Consider the following 16,883-nt stretch of genomic DNA (forward strand, 5'->3'; position numbering starts at 1 on the left):
AAAAACATTGGCCAATTTTTCATATTATAAGTAACTTAGTAATAAACATGAACATACAAAGCCTTTTCTATATTTCAGATTGCTTCTTTAGGATAGAATCGCAAGAAGAGAACTATGTAAGAACTCTTGGGTGGAATCAAATGGGTATCTGGCATTCCAGATACACAAAGAAGGCAAAGTAAGAATTTTTTCTTAAAAGCTGAAAAGTGTGTGTGTGTGGGGGGGGAGGGCAGGGGCAGGGAGCGCAGTTATTCCTAGCAAGTTTCCAGAATTAATTTAACTTCAAACTTAGAAAAAAGTTCCATGGCTGTGATCTTTTAAAAATTTTAATATTTAAATTGAAACATTTTATTTTCTACATTCAAAATATACCTACTAGTCTAATGTAAAAATTCTAACACTGCCATTTTAATGCCAGTTTTCTCAAAGATGTGTTTTTATTGAGTTCAGAGAGGAAGGGAGAGGGAGAGAGAGAGAAACATCAATGATGAGAGAGAATCATCCATTCTTCTTTCAGGCCTCATCTTAACTGCCACTGAAAATCTTAGAATTTTCAACTTTTGGTTACTGTATTTCATTTTCAGAAGTTGTACTAACCTATATGACTTTAGTTTTTTTTCTATGCAGATATATAAGATTGCCTTAATTCTGTGAATATAAAATACACTCTAAAATCACCATTTCCACTGGCTCTTCTTGTCTGTTTTCTTATTTGGTTTATCTTTAATTGTAAGCTGCTAAAAGGTCCCGAAAAATATGTGAGGATACCTCAAGATCTAGGATGATGATGCCTTTGTCCAAAGACGATCGTTTTCATTGACTTCATCTTTTAAATTGGCTGCAAAAGCACAAGTGGGGAAAAACCCCACAAGGGCCAGCCCTTTGTTCACCTCTCAGGAATACATTCTGTTCCACTCTTTCTGGACTCCACTCAGTGCCCTGTGGCTCTCCAGATGTTTACTCCAGGATCCCAGATTACCAATTTTTTTTCTGCTAATATAGGGGCTCCCAACCCTGAGGAGTTAGGCTCTGACTTCTGAATCCGTCCACAAGACTATCAATTCCACAGCTTGGTTCTCTAAGTCTGTTCCTCCTGGTGTAGGAAGCAGCACATATGTGTAAAATCCTCAGGTGGTACTTTATCCCCAGCACCCCAAAAGTATTCCATTTCATTCTGCCTTCTGTTGCTGTTGAGAACTCATCCGTCTGTTGGTCCTTTGTAAGTCATCTGCCTTTTCTCTCTACTTGCTCTTATGACTTTGCTTTTTGGTGTCCTGCGGTTTTGAGTTTTCTTAGAGACAATCTGCTCAGTTCTCACAGTTTACTGTTTTCTTCAGCTACTTTAATTTGCAGTTTAACTGGCTAATTAGTTTATTTCAATGACTATTTTTTCACTTCTTGAAGTTGTAAGTTTTCCATATCCCCATTTTTTTTATAGTATCTCTTTTCATTTGGTTTCTATTCCTTTTTCAAAAGTCTCTAGTCATTGTGAACATTTTTTGCGGTATATTATTTCCTCATGTGGCTATGAGCTCATCTTCTGTCCATGGCTTATAAGTGTCCCTACAGAGGACTCTCATCTTTGTTTTTGCCCACAGTGATAGGATTTATGTTAAATTCTTCCAAAGATTTGTGTGCAGAGTATAAACTCAATACACATATGAGCATACTGGGACTGAGATTCTCCAACAAGGAAGCAAATTCCCCAAGTCTATTTTTCACACACAAGCTTTGCCACTTTCTTTGGTCAAGGTGTTTGGTCCTGTTTTCACATCTTTCCAAAGTCCTAGACAAGTGTGTGGGTGCATGTTTTCAAGGGAATTCTCAGTTCTAGCTCCCAACCTTGTACAGTCACAACTCCTGTCTCTGCTAATTGATACAACTCAAGTTCCTGTTCCGCAAGTGCAAATCACCACAGCAGGAGCCCCTGAGCTTATCACTAACTTTCAGTTCCCTCTTCTTCCCTGTAATCTGGAAATTTTCTTTTCTCAAGCTTGGCTTCTTGAGAAAATACGAGTTATATTTTGAACATCTCCAGGTACATGTATGGGGGAGGTAAGGAAGGGAGATCCAGAATAACTGTGTCCTGAATGTGTGAGTCAAGAAAGTATGAAATCCTGTCCCAGCTGGTTTGGCTCAGTGGATAGAGCATCGGCCTGCAGACTGAAGGGTCCTAGCTTTGATTCCGGTCAAAGGCACATGTCCAGGTTATGGGCTCAATCCCCTGTAGGGGGTGTGTAGGAGGCAGCCGATCAATGACTCTCTCTCATCACTGATGTTTCTCTCTCTCCCTTCCTCTCTTCAATAAAAAAATATACTAAAAAAGAAAAAGAAAGTATCAAATCCTTACTCTCTGGGAGCAAGTCACAGCTCAAAATTAACACATGTAAAAACTTCTACCACTGAATGTAACTTGTATCATTCAACCATTGCAGTGAATCTAGTGCTTGCTAGGACACAATGTATTTGTCTCTAGAAACTCAGTCATCCAGGGAAGTCATTTTAATAATATGGAGAGGAAACTTATATGAAGGAAGAAGTTTTAAGACATCATCTGGACAAAAGGTGGAGACTTCAGGAAAGGTGTATATGTGACAAAGGAGCCTCAGTGGAAGCACAGTCATGTGTACAGGAGTTGGAAGAACTGGCAGGGATGAAGAGTATTTTGTAACCAGAATGTGAAGGCTTTCAAAAAACCGTATTTTATCCTAACTGTAGAAAGGGAAGCCCTTGAAAAATCAAGCTGATACATGAAACAAACAAACAAACAGATTGACTTAACAGAAACACAACTTTGGCAGCTATCGATAAGACAAATTAAAATAATCCAGAAAAAACAGGAAAACTAATGACTGCTGCAAGAACCTAGACGGGAGACAAAGATGATTATTATTTTTTTTCTGCCTAAAGCACTAGGCATCGATAGTAAGAAAGGAAAAAAATTAGATATTTTGGAAACACAAGTAGGGACCTGTGTTAAATTTAGCAAACAAAACAACCCAGAAAGTCCAAGTTAAATTTTTAGTATGTCTCATACTATATTTGAAACACGCTTGGGGTCTTGTATTTTATCTGGCAATTCTACCTGTAGTGAATGATCCATGAAAATAACAATGGGATTTGAAGAACAGGGAGGGGAAATGTCTCGACATGAACAAAGGGTTAAGACTCAATGAACTTAACAAGGCTTGTTGAGACGTGTGCTTACCTGCATTGTAACTAGTCTGTCATCCACCATCACCTCCTTTGTCAGAAAGTCTGCTCCTATTGTGGCTTTGTACTGATTACTGAATTTCTTGTTCACATACTGGTTCATGAGTGATGTCTTCCCAACTCTGAAATTCGAGAAAAACCACAAGCATAAATCAATGAGGAAGGGAGCAAAGCCGATTCTGATACTTGCAGCTTTGAAGGAACCTGCCTGTTGTGAAGAACGGGAAACTGAGCTCACACCAGACAGCAAAATTCCCAGCATTACTCATTTGAGGTTGTATTTTCTTCTGGGATAAAAACACAGGATACAGATGTGGGCCACGTGTTAAAAGCTGATATATACAGGGTGTCCCAACAGCTAATAGCTTAATTGATGTTTCTTTCTTTTCAGATTTAACCCATTGGAATTAATAGGTATTCAAACTGTGTATATATATTTTTGGGACACCCTGTATATGTATTTTATTGATTTTATAGAGTGGAAGGGAGAAGAGGTGGGTGGGCAGGGTGATGAGAAAGAGACATCAATGTGAGAAACATGGATTGGCTGTCTCCTGCACACACCCCAACCGGGGATCAAATCCGCAACCTATGTACGTGCCCTGACCTGGAATCGAACCTACAACCTTTTGGTATAAGGGACGACGCTCCAATCAACTGAGCCACACTGGCCAGGATACTGCTTATAAGTTTTGGTACAGACAATTCAGCAGGTAGAACCATTTTTTTTCCCTTCCAGAAGGATGCCAGCAAATACTCCCCAAAAATATCTCTGCTGTCCTGGGTGTCTCTCCATTTAACGGTTGTTATTCAGTCCAAGAAATGATAGCAAGAGACAGCCACTGGATTTGAGAGATACACAGGGCAGTCAGCCAACCAGCTGCTTCAAAGTTTCAAATCTGTGAGAGAAAAAGCACCAGTATTCCACCATACCAGAATCTACCTCAAAGTATGCTCCTTTCAGACACGTTTTTCAGTAAGAAAGTTAAACAAGAGACCATGTATGATTTTTCTCCTGATGAGGTTAGGTAGGCAGGATGGATAGAATGCAAAAGCCTTCCTCAGGGCCAATAACGCCACCTTTCTTTCCCACAAAGGAGCACATTACTTTTCACATGCAGATGACCTGAAAATACAGACACAGCCTAAGGCAGAGTTCTCCAACCCAGGCCACCTGAATTAGAGGTTCTAGGAAGCATTTGGACCAAGGCCTGGTGTTTCTTTTCAGGCAAGTCTGATTAACACAGGACTAAAAGCAGTGCCTTGCAATCCTGACAGCACACCAGAATCATCCGGAAAGTGGTGTATGTGCGTGAGTGGGAGAGAGGGGAAGAGGAGGGGGAAGAGAGAGAGAAAGACATGAATTCTTGCATGTGCCCTGACTGGGGATCGAACCTGCAACCTTGGCGTATTGAGATGATGCTCTAACCAACTGAGTGATCTGGCCAGGGCCAAATGCTAACTTTTAAAAGGCTACTCAGGTGATTAAAAACAAAGTAGCCAGGGCATAAAAATGGCTGCCTTTTTAAAGGGCAGCGATCACTGGAATAAAGAGGCATACCTGTATTCATTATTATTAATTAATTTTTAAAAAAATATAGCCTCCAGTAGGTCTAAGCTTTCATAGGTCACTTCAGAAGCCAAGTCTAAAAACCTCCCACAGAATCTTAGCAGTTACTAAAAAGTTAGTACGTGGTAGATCTTGGATCAGAACTCAGTTCCCTAGTCTGAGGCTCTTCCAAATCCTGAAACAGGCACAGCAGTAGGAAGATACTACATAACATACCCCAAGCCCACATCTAGTAGGCCCAATGCCAACATCAACAAATCTACATAACAGAAGTCCCTGTCCCTAGTCTAACTAGCTTGGAAAAAAAGTGATTCCCTGAAAAACTATTATTAGTTGAGTTCAAATAGTCACCCTTTTCCCCCAAATCATGCCAAAAATCAGAGAACATAGGGTTATGTAACAAAGAATAATTCTAATTTCTATGGTGTCCCCAAATAGCAGGAAGACCTAGGGCCCTAATGCCACTGCAATTAGAGAAGGAAGTGGCAAATGTCGTATGGCGGGATGGGTTCCAAGGAAGTGAAGTTTAAATCCAAGACAATTTGTTAGGTCAAATTTATGAGAAACACTTACCCTGAATCTCCCAGGATGATAACCTTCAGCAACACTTTCTTCCTAGAGGTCATCCTTCAAACTAAAAGAAGAAAGAAGAAAGCACTGTAAGTAGAGGCAAACACCAAGGTGAACCACTTTCCTTGGCACAAACACCTAAGTGCCCCAGGAGAACTGTGCCCTCAACCCTCCTGCTGGCCATTTCCCCTACTATCTAGGGCAGTAATGGCGAACCTTTTGAGCTCGAGTGTCAGCATTTTGAAAAACCCTAACTTAACTCTGGTGTCGTGTCACATATAGAAATTTTTTGATCTTTGCAACCATAGTAAAACAAAGACTTATATTTTTGATATTTCTTTTATATATTTAAATGCCATTTAACAAAGAAAAATCAACCAAAAAATGAGTTCGCGTGTCACCTCTGACACGCGTGTCATAGGTTCACCATCACTGATCTAGGGACTGTTATAGAGAGCAGTATCAGTCACTAGAACTCTGGACCCCAAAGTTAGGCAAAGGCACATGGCAGGTCATCCTGCCCCTGGGAGTAGTCTGAGAATGGACTGTCCCGCTTGGATGTGGGATCAGTTGGGATTAATGCAGAAATTTACAACCTTTCTCATCTCACGGTGCACATAAACAAATCACTAAAATTCGGCGGCATTCCAAAAAAATGTATTATATTTTTTGCTGATCTGATAAAAAATAGGTGTAATTTTTATTCATTCATACCAGATTGCTGTTGCTGTGTTGTCCATTGTCATATTTTTATTTGACAATAAAAATCTAAGGGAAAAGTGGGCAGTGCCCCTAACTAAATAATCAGGTATTGCATATTTCAGAAAATGCATTGGAAATCCTGGATTAATGTTCCAACTTACTCAGCTACACCCTACTTCCTTCAAGTCTCTGCACAGATAGGCCTTCCTCAGAGAGGTGATCCCTTTATCTCAAGTAGCACGCGCTCCCCTATTTGCTCTCCATTCCTTTATTCTGCCTTATTTTTCTTCAGAGCTTTACCACTACTTGACTTTTGTTTGTTTGTTAATCCTCACCTGAGGATATTTTCCCCATTGATTTTTTTTAGAGAATGAAAGGGTGGTAGAGAGACAGAGAGAAACATCAATGTGAGAGAGACACATTAACTGGTTGTGCTTGCACCTGCATGCGCCCCAATCACTGGGATTGAGCCTGCAACCGATGTACGTGCTAATGACAGGAATCGAACCTGCAACCCTTCAGTCCAAAGGCCAACGCTCTAACCACTGAGAAACTGGGTAGGGCTCCTTGACATTTTTTAAAAAAATATATTTTATTGATTTTTTACAGAGAGGAAGGGAGAGGGATAGAGAATTAGAAACATCGATGAGAGAGAGACACCGATCAGCTGCCTCCTGCACACTCCCCACTGGGGATGTGCCCGCAACCAAGGCACATGCCCTTGACTGGAATCGAACCCGGGACCCTTTAGTCTGCAGGCCGACGCTCCATCCACTGAGCCAAAGCAGTCAGGGCACTCCTTGACATTTTTATGTATCAGTTTGTCTGTCTTCTCCCTCTTTTAATAATGTCCTTGAAGACAGTTTTATTCCCCACTGTACCTCCAGTGCCAATTAGAGAATTATTATCAAACTAGAGGCCCGGTGCACAAAAATTTGTGAAGGGGGGGGGTCCCTCAGCCCGGCCTGTGCCCTCTTGCAGTCTGGGACCCCTCAGGGGATGTCCACCTGCTGGCTTAGGCCTGCTCCCCGGGGGGATCTGGCCTAAGCTGGTAGTGAGACATCCCTCTGGCAGCCTGGCAGCCCTTGGGGGATGTCCACTTGCCAGTGGGGAGCAGGCCTAAGCTGCAGTCAGACATCCTTAGCGGCGGGAGAGTCTCCTGCCACCACCTCTGTGCTGGCAGCCATCAGCCTGGCTTGTGGCTGAGCAGAGCTCCCCCTGTGGGAGCGCAATGACCACCAGGGGGTAGCTCCTGCATTGAGCGTCTGCACCCTGTGGTCAGTGTGTGTCATAGTGACCAATCATTCCCAGTCATTCTGCTGTTAGGGTCAATTTGCATATTACCCTTTTATTATATAGGATAGGAGTGCATGAATAATACTTGACTTTGAGGCTCTTACTTTTACTCAACTTCTTCCAGAAAACCTTTCAGGCAGCCCTCCTATACCCTTCACCAGATAGGTAATCTTTGCTTAACCCTCTTCCACAACTGATCACACCATGTCCTATTTTATTTATCAAGACAGGGCTCCTGTTTTAATTAATCAAGCATGGCTCAGTGACTTTCAGAAAATAACTGGCTTTCAGAAAAGTAGGAGTCCTAAACATGAGCAACTTATTTAAAGACTGTTAGAGGAGCACTGCTCCTCAGACAGTTGGAATCTCAAGTATGAGTCCTGTGTTCACCTCTAGAATCTGGAACTCAACACTGAATGTGAGCACCCTAAAAAATGCCATCTTACTCCTTCTGAGAATCCCTAGCTTCGGTCCATTATCTTCAATAGACAATGAAATACCCAGGAGACTATGAGTAACAAAGTAGCATCCTACTCCTGCCTTTAGCAGAGCTGGGAAAAATAAGTGTTTCTACATAAACAAATAGGTAAGGAAGTAGGTCCAAAACAGCCAGGTGTTATTCCTCTATAGCTTGGAAAAACAAAAGTCAAGAATGGGTCTCAGAAAAGCTATTCTTTAGTTTCATCTTTAACCACCAGCTTCCTTAAGGATAAGGCTAATAGTTCAATCTGCAGTGGGAGTGACTTAATCATGAAATTCTGATCCCAGACTACTGAAATGTTTATCCTGTCTCTGCTATCTATTATTAGCTCTGTGACCTTAGGCAAGTCATGTAATTATCTCTGTTGGGATAGGGACATAGGAATAACCGTTTTTATGTTCTAAGGATGATGTGAGGCCTGAAGGAGTAAAATGCAGAGGACAGTGACTAAAATATAGTGGCTAATAAATGTCGACTGCTATCATTTTAATGTGTGCAAAATACAGAGATGAATAAATTACAGAGGTAATGAGAGTACCAGTATGTCATAGAGAATAGGCAAGGTATTTAAGCTATACTCTGCTGTTTCCAGATGCTTGACTGTCAACTGGTGATACTATACCAAAGACCACAAACTGAAAGGAAATATTAGACCTGACCACAGCTCCAAAGAACATGATTAGATAACAAGCACTATGCTACTGAAAAGTGGCATTTTCCGTGGCTTCAGAAACATGTGGGAACGGGACTAGACTAGAGGCAATTTACTGTGCACTTAAACCAGGCCCCATTACCCATAGCTCGAGGTTCAGGCTGTCTCAGTGCCCAAAGCCTCATGCCCATGGCTGATCTATGAAGACCCCTAGAATTTGTCTAGAAAGCTCCCACTTGCCAAAACCGGTTTGGCTCAGTGCGTAGAGCATCGGTTTGCGGACTGAAGGGTCCCAGGTTCGATTCCGGTCAAGGGCATGTACCTGGGTTGTGGGCACATCCCCAGTGGAGAGTGTGCAGGAGGCAGCTGATCGATGTTTCTCTCTCATCGATGTTTCTGGCTCTCTATCTCTCTCCCTTCCTCTCTGTAAAAAATCAATAAAATATATTTTAAAAAAAAGAAAGCTCCCACTTGTGCTAGTTAGAAGGCAGAGTAAGATGAGGGGGAGTTGTGAAAGCCCATTTCCTCTAGGCTTCCACTGTATCTACGTGTGTGTGGTTTTTTTTTGTTTTGTTTCTCCTAACAGAATACATCAGAATATTGCATATCACAATACAGCAAATATCGCAATAAAGGGAGTCACACCAAGTTTTTTGTTTCCCAACAAATATAAAAGTTGTTCTCAGTATACTGTAGTCTAGAAGTGTGCAATAACATTATGTCTAAAAACAATGTATATACCTTAATTAAAAATGTTTTATTGCTAAAAAAAAATCATCATTTGAGCCTTCAGTGAGTCATAATCATTTTGCTGATGGAAGGTTGTGCCTCAGTGTTGATGGCTGATGACTGATCAGGGTGACAGTTGCTGAAGGCTGGGGTAGCTGTGGCAATTTCTTAAAATAGGACAGTAATGAAATTTGCTGCATTGATTGACTCTTTTTTTTTTTTTAAAGTAAAGGTGGAACAAGTACAGACTCCTTGTGTGGAGAGGGAAAGATTCCCACAGAATGGACTCCCACATGGGGAGGGGGAAAGGGTCCCCGATTGACTCTTCCTTTCATGAATGATTTCTCTGTAGCATGCGATGGTGTTTGGTAGTATTTTACCCACAGTAGAACTTCTTTCAAAATTGGGGTCAGTCCTCTCAAACCTTGCCACTGCTTTATCAACTAAGTGTATGTAATATTCTAAACCCTTTGTTTATTTCAACACTCCACAGCATCTTCACCAGGAGTACATTCCATCTCAAGAAACCACTTTCCTTGCTGATCCATAAGAAGAAACTCTCATTCATTCAAGTTTTATCATGAAATTGCAGAATTCAGTCCCATCTTCAGGCTCCAATGTAATTCTAGCTCTCTTGCTGCTTCCACCACATTTATAGTTAACTTCCTGGACTGGGTGGGGTCTTGAACCCCTCAAAGTCATCCATGAGGGTTGGAATCAGCTTCTTCCAAATTCCAGTTAATGTTGATATTTTGACTCTTCTCATGAATCATGAATGTTCTTAATGAAATCTAGAATGGTGACTCCTTTCCAGAGGTTTTCATTTCCTTTGCTCATATCCACCAGAAGAATCACTCACTATCTAAGACTTGTAAGTTAAAATTACTCCTTGGTCCATGTGCTGCAGAATGGATGATATGTTAGCAGACATGAAAATAACATTAATCTCTTGGGTGACCAGCTGCATTGTTAATGAGCAGTAATATTTAGAAAGCAATCTCTTTTTTTTTTTTCTTCTAAACAGTAGGTCTCAACACTGGGCTTAAAGTATTCAGTAAACTATGTTGCAAACAGATGTGCAGTCATCCAGGTTTTTTTGTTCCATTTATAAAAGACAGGCAGAGGAGATTTAGCATAATTCTTAAGGGCCCTAGGATTTTTGCAAGTTTAAGTGGGCACTAGCTTCAAATTTATGTCATCAGTTGCATTAACCCCCAACAACAGTCAGGCTATCCTTTGAAGCTTTGAAGCCAGGCATTGACTTCTCTTGCTATCAAGGTCCTAGATCAGCCATGGGCAAACTACGGCCCGTGGGCTGGATCCGGCCTGTTTGAAATGAATAAAACTAAAAAAAAAAAAAGACTGTACCCTTTTCTGTAATGATGTTTACTTTGAATTTATATTAGTTCACACAAACACTCCATTCTTGCTTTTGTTCCGGCCCTCCGGTCCAGTTTAAGAACCCATTGTGGCCCTCGAGTCAAAAAGTTTGCCCACCCCTGTATCTTCTTCTAATATAAGACTGTTTCATCTGCGGTGAAAATCTGTTTAGTGTAGCCACCTTCATTATTTTAGCTGGATCTTCTGGATAACTTGCTGCAGCTTCTACATCAGCACTGTCTGCTTCACCTTGCACTTCTATGTTATAGAAACAGCTTCTTTCCTTAAACCTCACTGACCAACCTCTGCTGGCTTCAAACTTTTCTTGTGCAGTTTCCTCACCTCTCTCAGTCTTTACAGACTTGTTCTGAATTAGTCTTTGTCTTCTTAAAAATATATGTATTTTTATTTATTTCAGAAAGGAAGGGAGAGGGAGAGAGAGATTTCATTGATAGGCTGCCGCCTGCACAATCCCCATTGGGGATCGAGTATGCAACTGTGGCATGTGCCCTGACTGGGAATTGAACTGTGACCTCCTGGTTCATAGGTTGACACTCAACCATTGAGCCACACCAGCTGGGCTAGACTTTGTCTTAAGGGTATGTTGCAGCTGGTTTAATCTTCCAACCAGACCACTAAAACTTTTGCCACATCAGCAATAAGTCTGTTTTGTCTTCTTATCATTCTTGCGGTCACTGGAATACCACTTTTAATCTTCAAGAACTTTTTCTTTGTTTACATTCACAACTTGGCTAACTGGCGCAAGAAGGCGAACTTTTGACCTATCTCAACTTTTAAACATGCCTTCCTCGCTTAGCTTAATCATTTCTAGCTTTTGATTAAAAGTAGGAGACATGTGACACTTCTTTTATTTGAACACTTAGAGGCCATTGTAGAGTTATTAATTGGCTAATTTCAATACTGTTGTATCTTGGGGAATAGGGAGGCACAAGGAGAGGGAAAGGCAGGGGGATGACTGGTTGTGGAGTAGTAAGAACACACACAATGTTTACCGATTACATTCACCATCTTATTTACATGGGCACATTTTTGGTACCCCACCCCAAACAATTACAATATTAACATCACAGATCACTATAACAAATATATTAGTAATGAACAATTTTGAAATATTGAGAGAATTATCAAAATTAACAGAGACATGAAGTACGTAAATGTTGGGAAAATGGCACCAATAGATTTGCTCAAAACATGTTTACCATAAACCTTAAATTTGTAACAAACAAACAAACACTCCCTCCCTCAAATATCTGCAAAGCACTATAAAGAGGTATGAGTTTACATTCCAAACTACCAGTTAAACTACCATCTTCCTCCCCAGGGACTGTCTTGACCAAGGTTTAAGGATCTCATCCCAAGGTCTGGTATCACATTTTGGACTAGGGATCAGAATATCACACTTGGGGCAAATTTCAAATCCAAAGAAGGGTAAATTAAGGGAAAGGATAAATAGAAGATAAGAAGCTTTACAAAGAAATTCTTGAAGAATATTTAAGAAAGTCATTAATTTTGAGGCTGGGAAAAGGGATTTCTATAACTTGGTTTAGTGAGTTTCGCTGGTATACTCAGTATCCTATATAATAAAAGAGAAACATGTAAATTGACCATCCCTCCACTATGCCATCAGCCAATCAGGAGTGAGTATACAAATTAACCTGCAAAAGCCGGTGGGTTAATTTGCATACACAGGTGCCGGGTGCCCAGGGTGGGGTGGGATGCATGGTGACGATGCAGGTGTTCCGCACAGCCCCAGCTGCTCCAGGCCTCTGGGCAGTGTGGGAAGGAGGAAAGGCGGCTCCGGGCCAGAGCAAGGGCGGTGCTGGCAGCCAGGGGAAGGAAGGCCCATTCTTGCACAAATCTTCGTGCTGTGGACCTCTAGTCCACATATATAATAACAGGAATGCTGGGAATCATAGTTCTGGTGGGAGACGGATCTCCTAGACACTAGAACAAAGTGAGCCTGGAGCAAGTTACTGTTGCAGTGGAGGATGGAGGAGAAGCAAAGATGAGAGACATAAGTAAAATCAGAGTGTCTAGGAAAAATTAAAGGGAAGATATCCTAAAACTTCCAGGAAATCTCCAATGAAGCAAAGAAAAAAAATGCCTCTATTTTTCTGTGAGCAACAAACCAAACTGGGTTGGGGTGTCAGACAATTCGCTCATATGATTGCAAAGACAGACAGAAACTCCTGGATTGGAGAGGGCTCCCCTGAGGGCTCCCAGATTGGAGAGGGTGCAGGTCGGGTTGAGGGATCCACCCCCAGTGCACGAAACTTCGTGCACCAGGCCCCTAGTTATTTAATAATATCAGAAAGCAAGCAAGCAGGAAACAAGCTCCCTAGTCCTGCAGGACAGATTTCAGGTTTGTTTCCTTTTGTCTTTTTGCTCACATAGGCTGCAGGCTTGTCTGTGTGGCCATCTTGTCAGGCTGACCCTCTTGGGCAGCAGAGGCGCCTTTCCACGTCTGCAAGCCCCAGTCAGAGTAATCCCAGAAACAACCTGAGGATGCAGAGTGGAAGTCCCTTAAGTCCCCACTATTGCCTTCGCAAAGCCTCAGCATGCAATCTGGTATTTTATTTCTCCCATGTTTTCACTTAGGGCTTGCTAAATATTTGGGGGTTGTTGCAAATGGTATTCAATAGCTGATCCAAAGAAATCACACATCTGGTTTCACTAGGATATAAATGGTTTTAAACTGGTAAAGGTTAAGAGCTATGTTTTTGTACTTAATGCTCTCCAGGATCAAGAATGGGACACTTGCCCTAAGCGATTTGGCTAAGTAGATAGAGCGTCGGCCTGCATACTCAAGGGTCCCAGGTTCGATTCTGATCAAGGGCATGTACCTTGGTTGCGGGCACATCCCCAGTCAGGGAGTGCAGGAGGCAGCTGATTGAGGTTTCTCTCATCGATGTTTCTAACTCTCTATCCCTCTCCCTTCCTCTCTGTAAGAAATCAATAAAATATATTTTTTAAAAAATGGGACACTTGTTTTTAGAAAAAAAGCTGAGAAAAAAACAAACAAAACAAAACTTGTACACAACCTCTGCCACAAGAAGCTGCCCAAGCCACAGTCATTAAAATCTCCACTGGTAGTTTTTTTTTTTGTTTTTTAAAATATATTTTATTGATTCTTTACAGAGAGGAAGGGAGAGAGACAGAGAGCCAGAAACATCGATGAGAGAGAAACATTGACCAGCCGCCTCCTGCACATCTCCCACCGGAGATGTGCCCGCAACTCAGGCACATGCCCTTGACCGGAATTGAACCCGGGACCCTTCAGTCCGCAGGCCGACGCTCTATCCACTGAGCCAAACCGGTTTTGGCAGAATCTCCACTGGTAGTTTTTGCTTTCTGTAACCCATCTCCATCACCATCTTCAATGGATTTCTAAATACTGTAATTACTTTTTAAAAAATATATATTTTACTGATTTTTTACAGAAAGGAAGGGAGAGAGATAGAGAGTAAGAAACATCAATCAGCTGCCTCCTGCACACTCCCTACTGGGGATGTGCCCGCAACCAAGGTACATGCCCTTGACCGGAATCAAACCTGGGACCCCTGAGTCCACAGGCTGACACTCTATCCATTGAGCCAAACCGGGTAGGGCTGTAATTACTTTTTAAAAACATATAGAAATTTGTAATTGGAAACCAGTTCCCTAATACATAGACAACTTATTTTTACAGGAGAAAATGAATCAGGCAGAGCAGAATAAGTTGTTATATACAAGGTCCCTGACCCCAGTTCCTTGGAAATGAACATTTTAGGTAACATTAATCTGGTTATATACAAGCATCTTCTAAAACCTTTCTAAAATAAGGTATATTCAGAACACATTTTCTTTCTTCTGCTATCAAACCAAACCTCATCAGTGTGCTTTAGAAAGAGTTCCCTACAAGAACAGCCATTTGGGAGATAAACACTGACAGTATTCCATATGCTGAATTGATTCTTTCCCTCAAGTACATTTCTTTTTTTTTTTTAATATATTTTTTTGATTTTTTACAGAGAGGAAGGGAGAGGGATAGAGAGTTAGAAACATCGATGAGAGAGAAACATCGATCAGCTGCCTCCTGCACATTCCCTACTGGGGATGTGCCCGCAGCCAAGGTACATGCCCTTGACTGAATCGAACCCGGGACCCTTCAGTCCGCAGGCCGACGCTCTATCCACTGAGCCAAACCGGTTAGGGCCCTCAAGTACATTTCTTGTGTAATAAATCAAAACGTAGAGTTTCTCTCCACTGCCTGGAGTTATCATCACTTTTCTCGTCTCTGAAGCAAAGAAGTCAAATGACTATATAGACAGACACAATAAGGAAACACCAAGCAGGTAAAAGGTCAGGGAAAATACCTTTCAAGGATCTGGGCTGGGCAGGGTTAGTGAGGGCAAAAAAGGCGTGACAGACAATGTAAAGGGATGTGTGTGTGTGTAGGATGAGAACAAGACTGGTGTGGGAAAAAGAGAGCAGGGAAGAGTATTAAGTTGGGGGGTCAGTGGGCCATTTCAAAGCCTGAATTTCTGTAAGTTGAACAATTTTGCATGGTGATCAGAAACATACAATGACTAGGCTTAAGTGGAGGTGAAGTCATAAAGATAACAGTGTAAAATGCAGGGAATTAAACTGAACCAGGAGTTCATTAGATTCAAGGGCACAAACCAATTAAGGTAGAGCTGGAATTATCAGGTGTCAGTGCAGGCCCAGTAGTTAACCATGCTGTTCTGAAATACTACCAGCTCTCACAGCAGAAAGGATTCTGATTCACCAGAGCTAGAGAGCAGGTTCCATTAGGCATTTTTTAAAGTTCCCTCTGGCCCTGACCGGTTTGGCTCAGTGGATAGAGTGTCGGCCTGCAGACTTAAGGGTCCCAAGTTCAATTCCGGTCAAGGGCATGTACCTTGGTTGCAGGCACGTCCCCAGTGGGGAGTGTGCAGGAGGCAGCTGATCAATGTTTCTCTCTCATCAATATTTCTAACTCTTTTATCCCTCTTCCTTCCTCTCTGTAAAAAATCAATAAAATATATTTTTTAAAAAAAGTTCCCTCTGGTGACTGAGGCAATAATCACTGTTCTGATTTACATGTGTGTCTGATACAAAATTGTAATGATGACACTACATATCTGAGTAAATGTTAAAGATTCAATAAGACTGGGACAGTTAAACCAACTGATTTTCTATAGGCTATTAACATTTTTACTTGCTTGGTGTTTCCAAGTTGCCTACCTATGAACAGTTAGATCTTTCTTTTTTTATATATTAAAAAATGTTTATGTTGACATTGCAGACTTTCCCCATTACCCATCTCCCTTACCCCCTCGCCCCAAGTCCCCCTCCCTTGGCCTTCACCACACTATTGTCCACATCTATGGGACATGCATTTATATTCTTTAACTAATCTCTTCATCTTCCTCATCTACCCCTCTCCCCTCTGGCACCCTCCAATCTGTTCCATGTATCAGTATTTCTTTATTTTTTTAAAAAATTACAAAGTTTCTCCCTGAGATTTCCAGTAACTATGACACCATACACAGTTATTACACTATTACTGACTATATTCCCTGTGCTGTACTTGACATCCATGTGAACTAAATCTTAACCAAAAAGATGACTTTTGGCCCTGCCAGCATGGCTCAGTGGTTGAGTGTTGACCTATGAATCAGGAGGTCAGGGTTCGATTCCCAGTCAGGGCACATGCCTGGGTTGTGCCCTGTGTGGGGCATGCAGGAGGCAGGAGGCAGCTGATCAATGATCCTCTCTCATCATTGATGTTATTCTCATTCTCTCTCCCCCACCCACCGCCCCCTCTGAAATCAATTTAAAAATATATTTAAAAAAAAGACTTTTTTACTGCCCTGTCCCCCATTCACCACCTCCAATGAAAGTACTGAATTGTAGAAAATTCAGGTAAGTACAAAGGAATGGGGGAAAAAAAGCCACTCACAATTCCATCTCCTAGGAGCAATCACTATTAGCATCAAGGTATAGGTCTTTACAGGTTTCCTGCAAATGGTTGAAGTTATACTGTTTATAACTTTGCAGTCTTTTTTTTCCCCCTACATTAAATATCTTCTTCCCGTGCTATTAGCATTGAGATAGCACAATATTTCAGCAGACAGATAATTACACTCCTTCCCTTGTTATTAAGCACTCAGTTGCTTTCTTTAAAAATATATATTTTATTGATTTTTTTACAGAGAGGAAGGGAGAGGGATAGAAAGTACGAAACATCGATGAGAGAGAAATATCGATCAGCTGCCTCGTACACA

At 41.5% G+C, this 16,883-nt stretch overlaps 1 protein-coding gene across 2 annotated transcripts in view; it reads right to left on the minus strand.

Moving 5' to 3' along the window:
- Window positions 1-16,883, minus strand: part of RAB7A (RAB7A, member RAS oncogene family) — a 31,116-nt gene that overhangs the window by 11,478 nt on the left and 2,755 nt on the right. Inside the window, exons 1-3 of one of the 2 annotated variants that reach the window (XM_015563571.1) lie at window positions 5,357-5,417; window positions 3,422-3,500; window positions 3,209-3,335 (exon numbers count right to left, since the gene is read on the minus strand). In XM_015563571.1, the coding sequence (XP_015419057.1) occupies window positions 3,209-3,316 (108 nt within the window). In that variant the 5' untranslated portion in view covers window positions 3,317-3,335; window positions 3,422-3,500; window positions 5,357-5,417. Of the gene's footprint in view, window positions 1-3,208; window positions 3,336-3,421; window positions 3,501-5,356; window positions 5,418-16,883 lie in introns of those variants that run through there. The other variant, XM_015563570.1, reaches the window with a different exon arrangement.

The sequence above is a fragment of the Myotis davidii genome, unplaced genomic scaffold (assembly GCF_000327345.1).
Source record: "Myotis davidii unplaced genomic scaffold, ASM32734v1 scaffold78, whole genome shotgun sequence".
NCBI lineage: Eukaryota > Metazoa > Chordata > Mammalia > Chiroptera > Vespertilionidae > Myotis > Myotis davidii.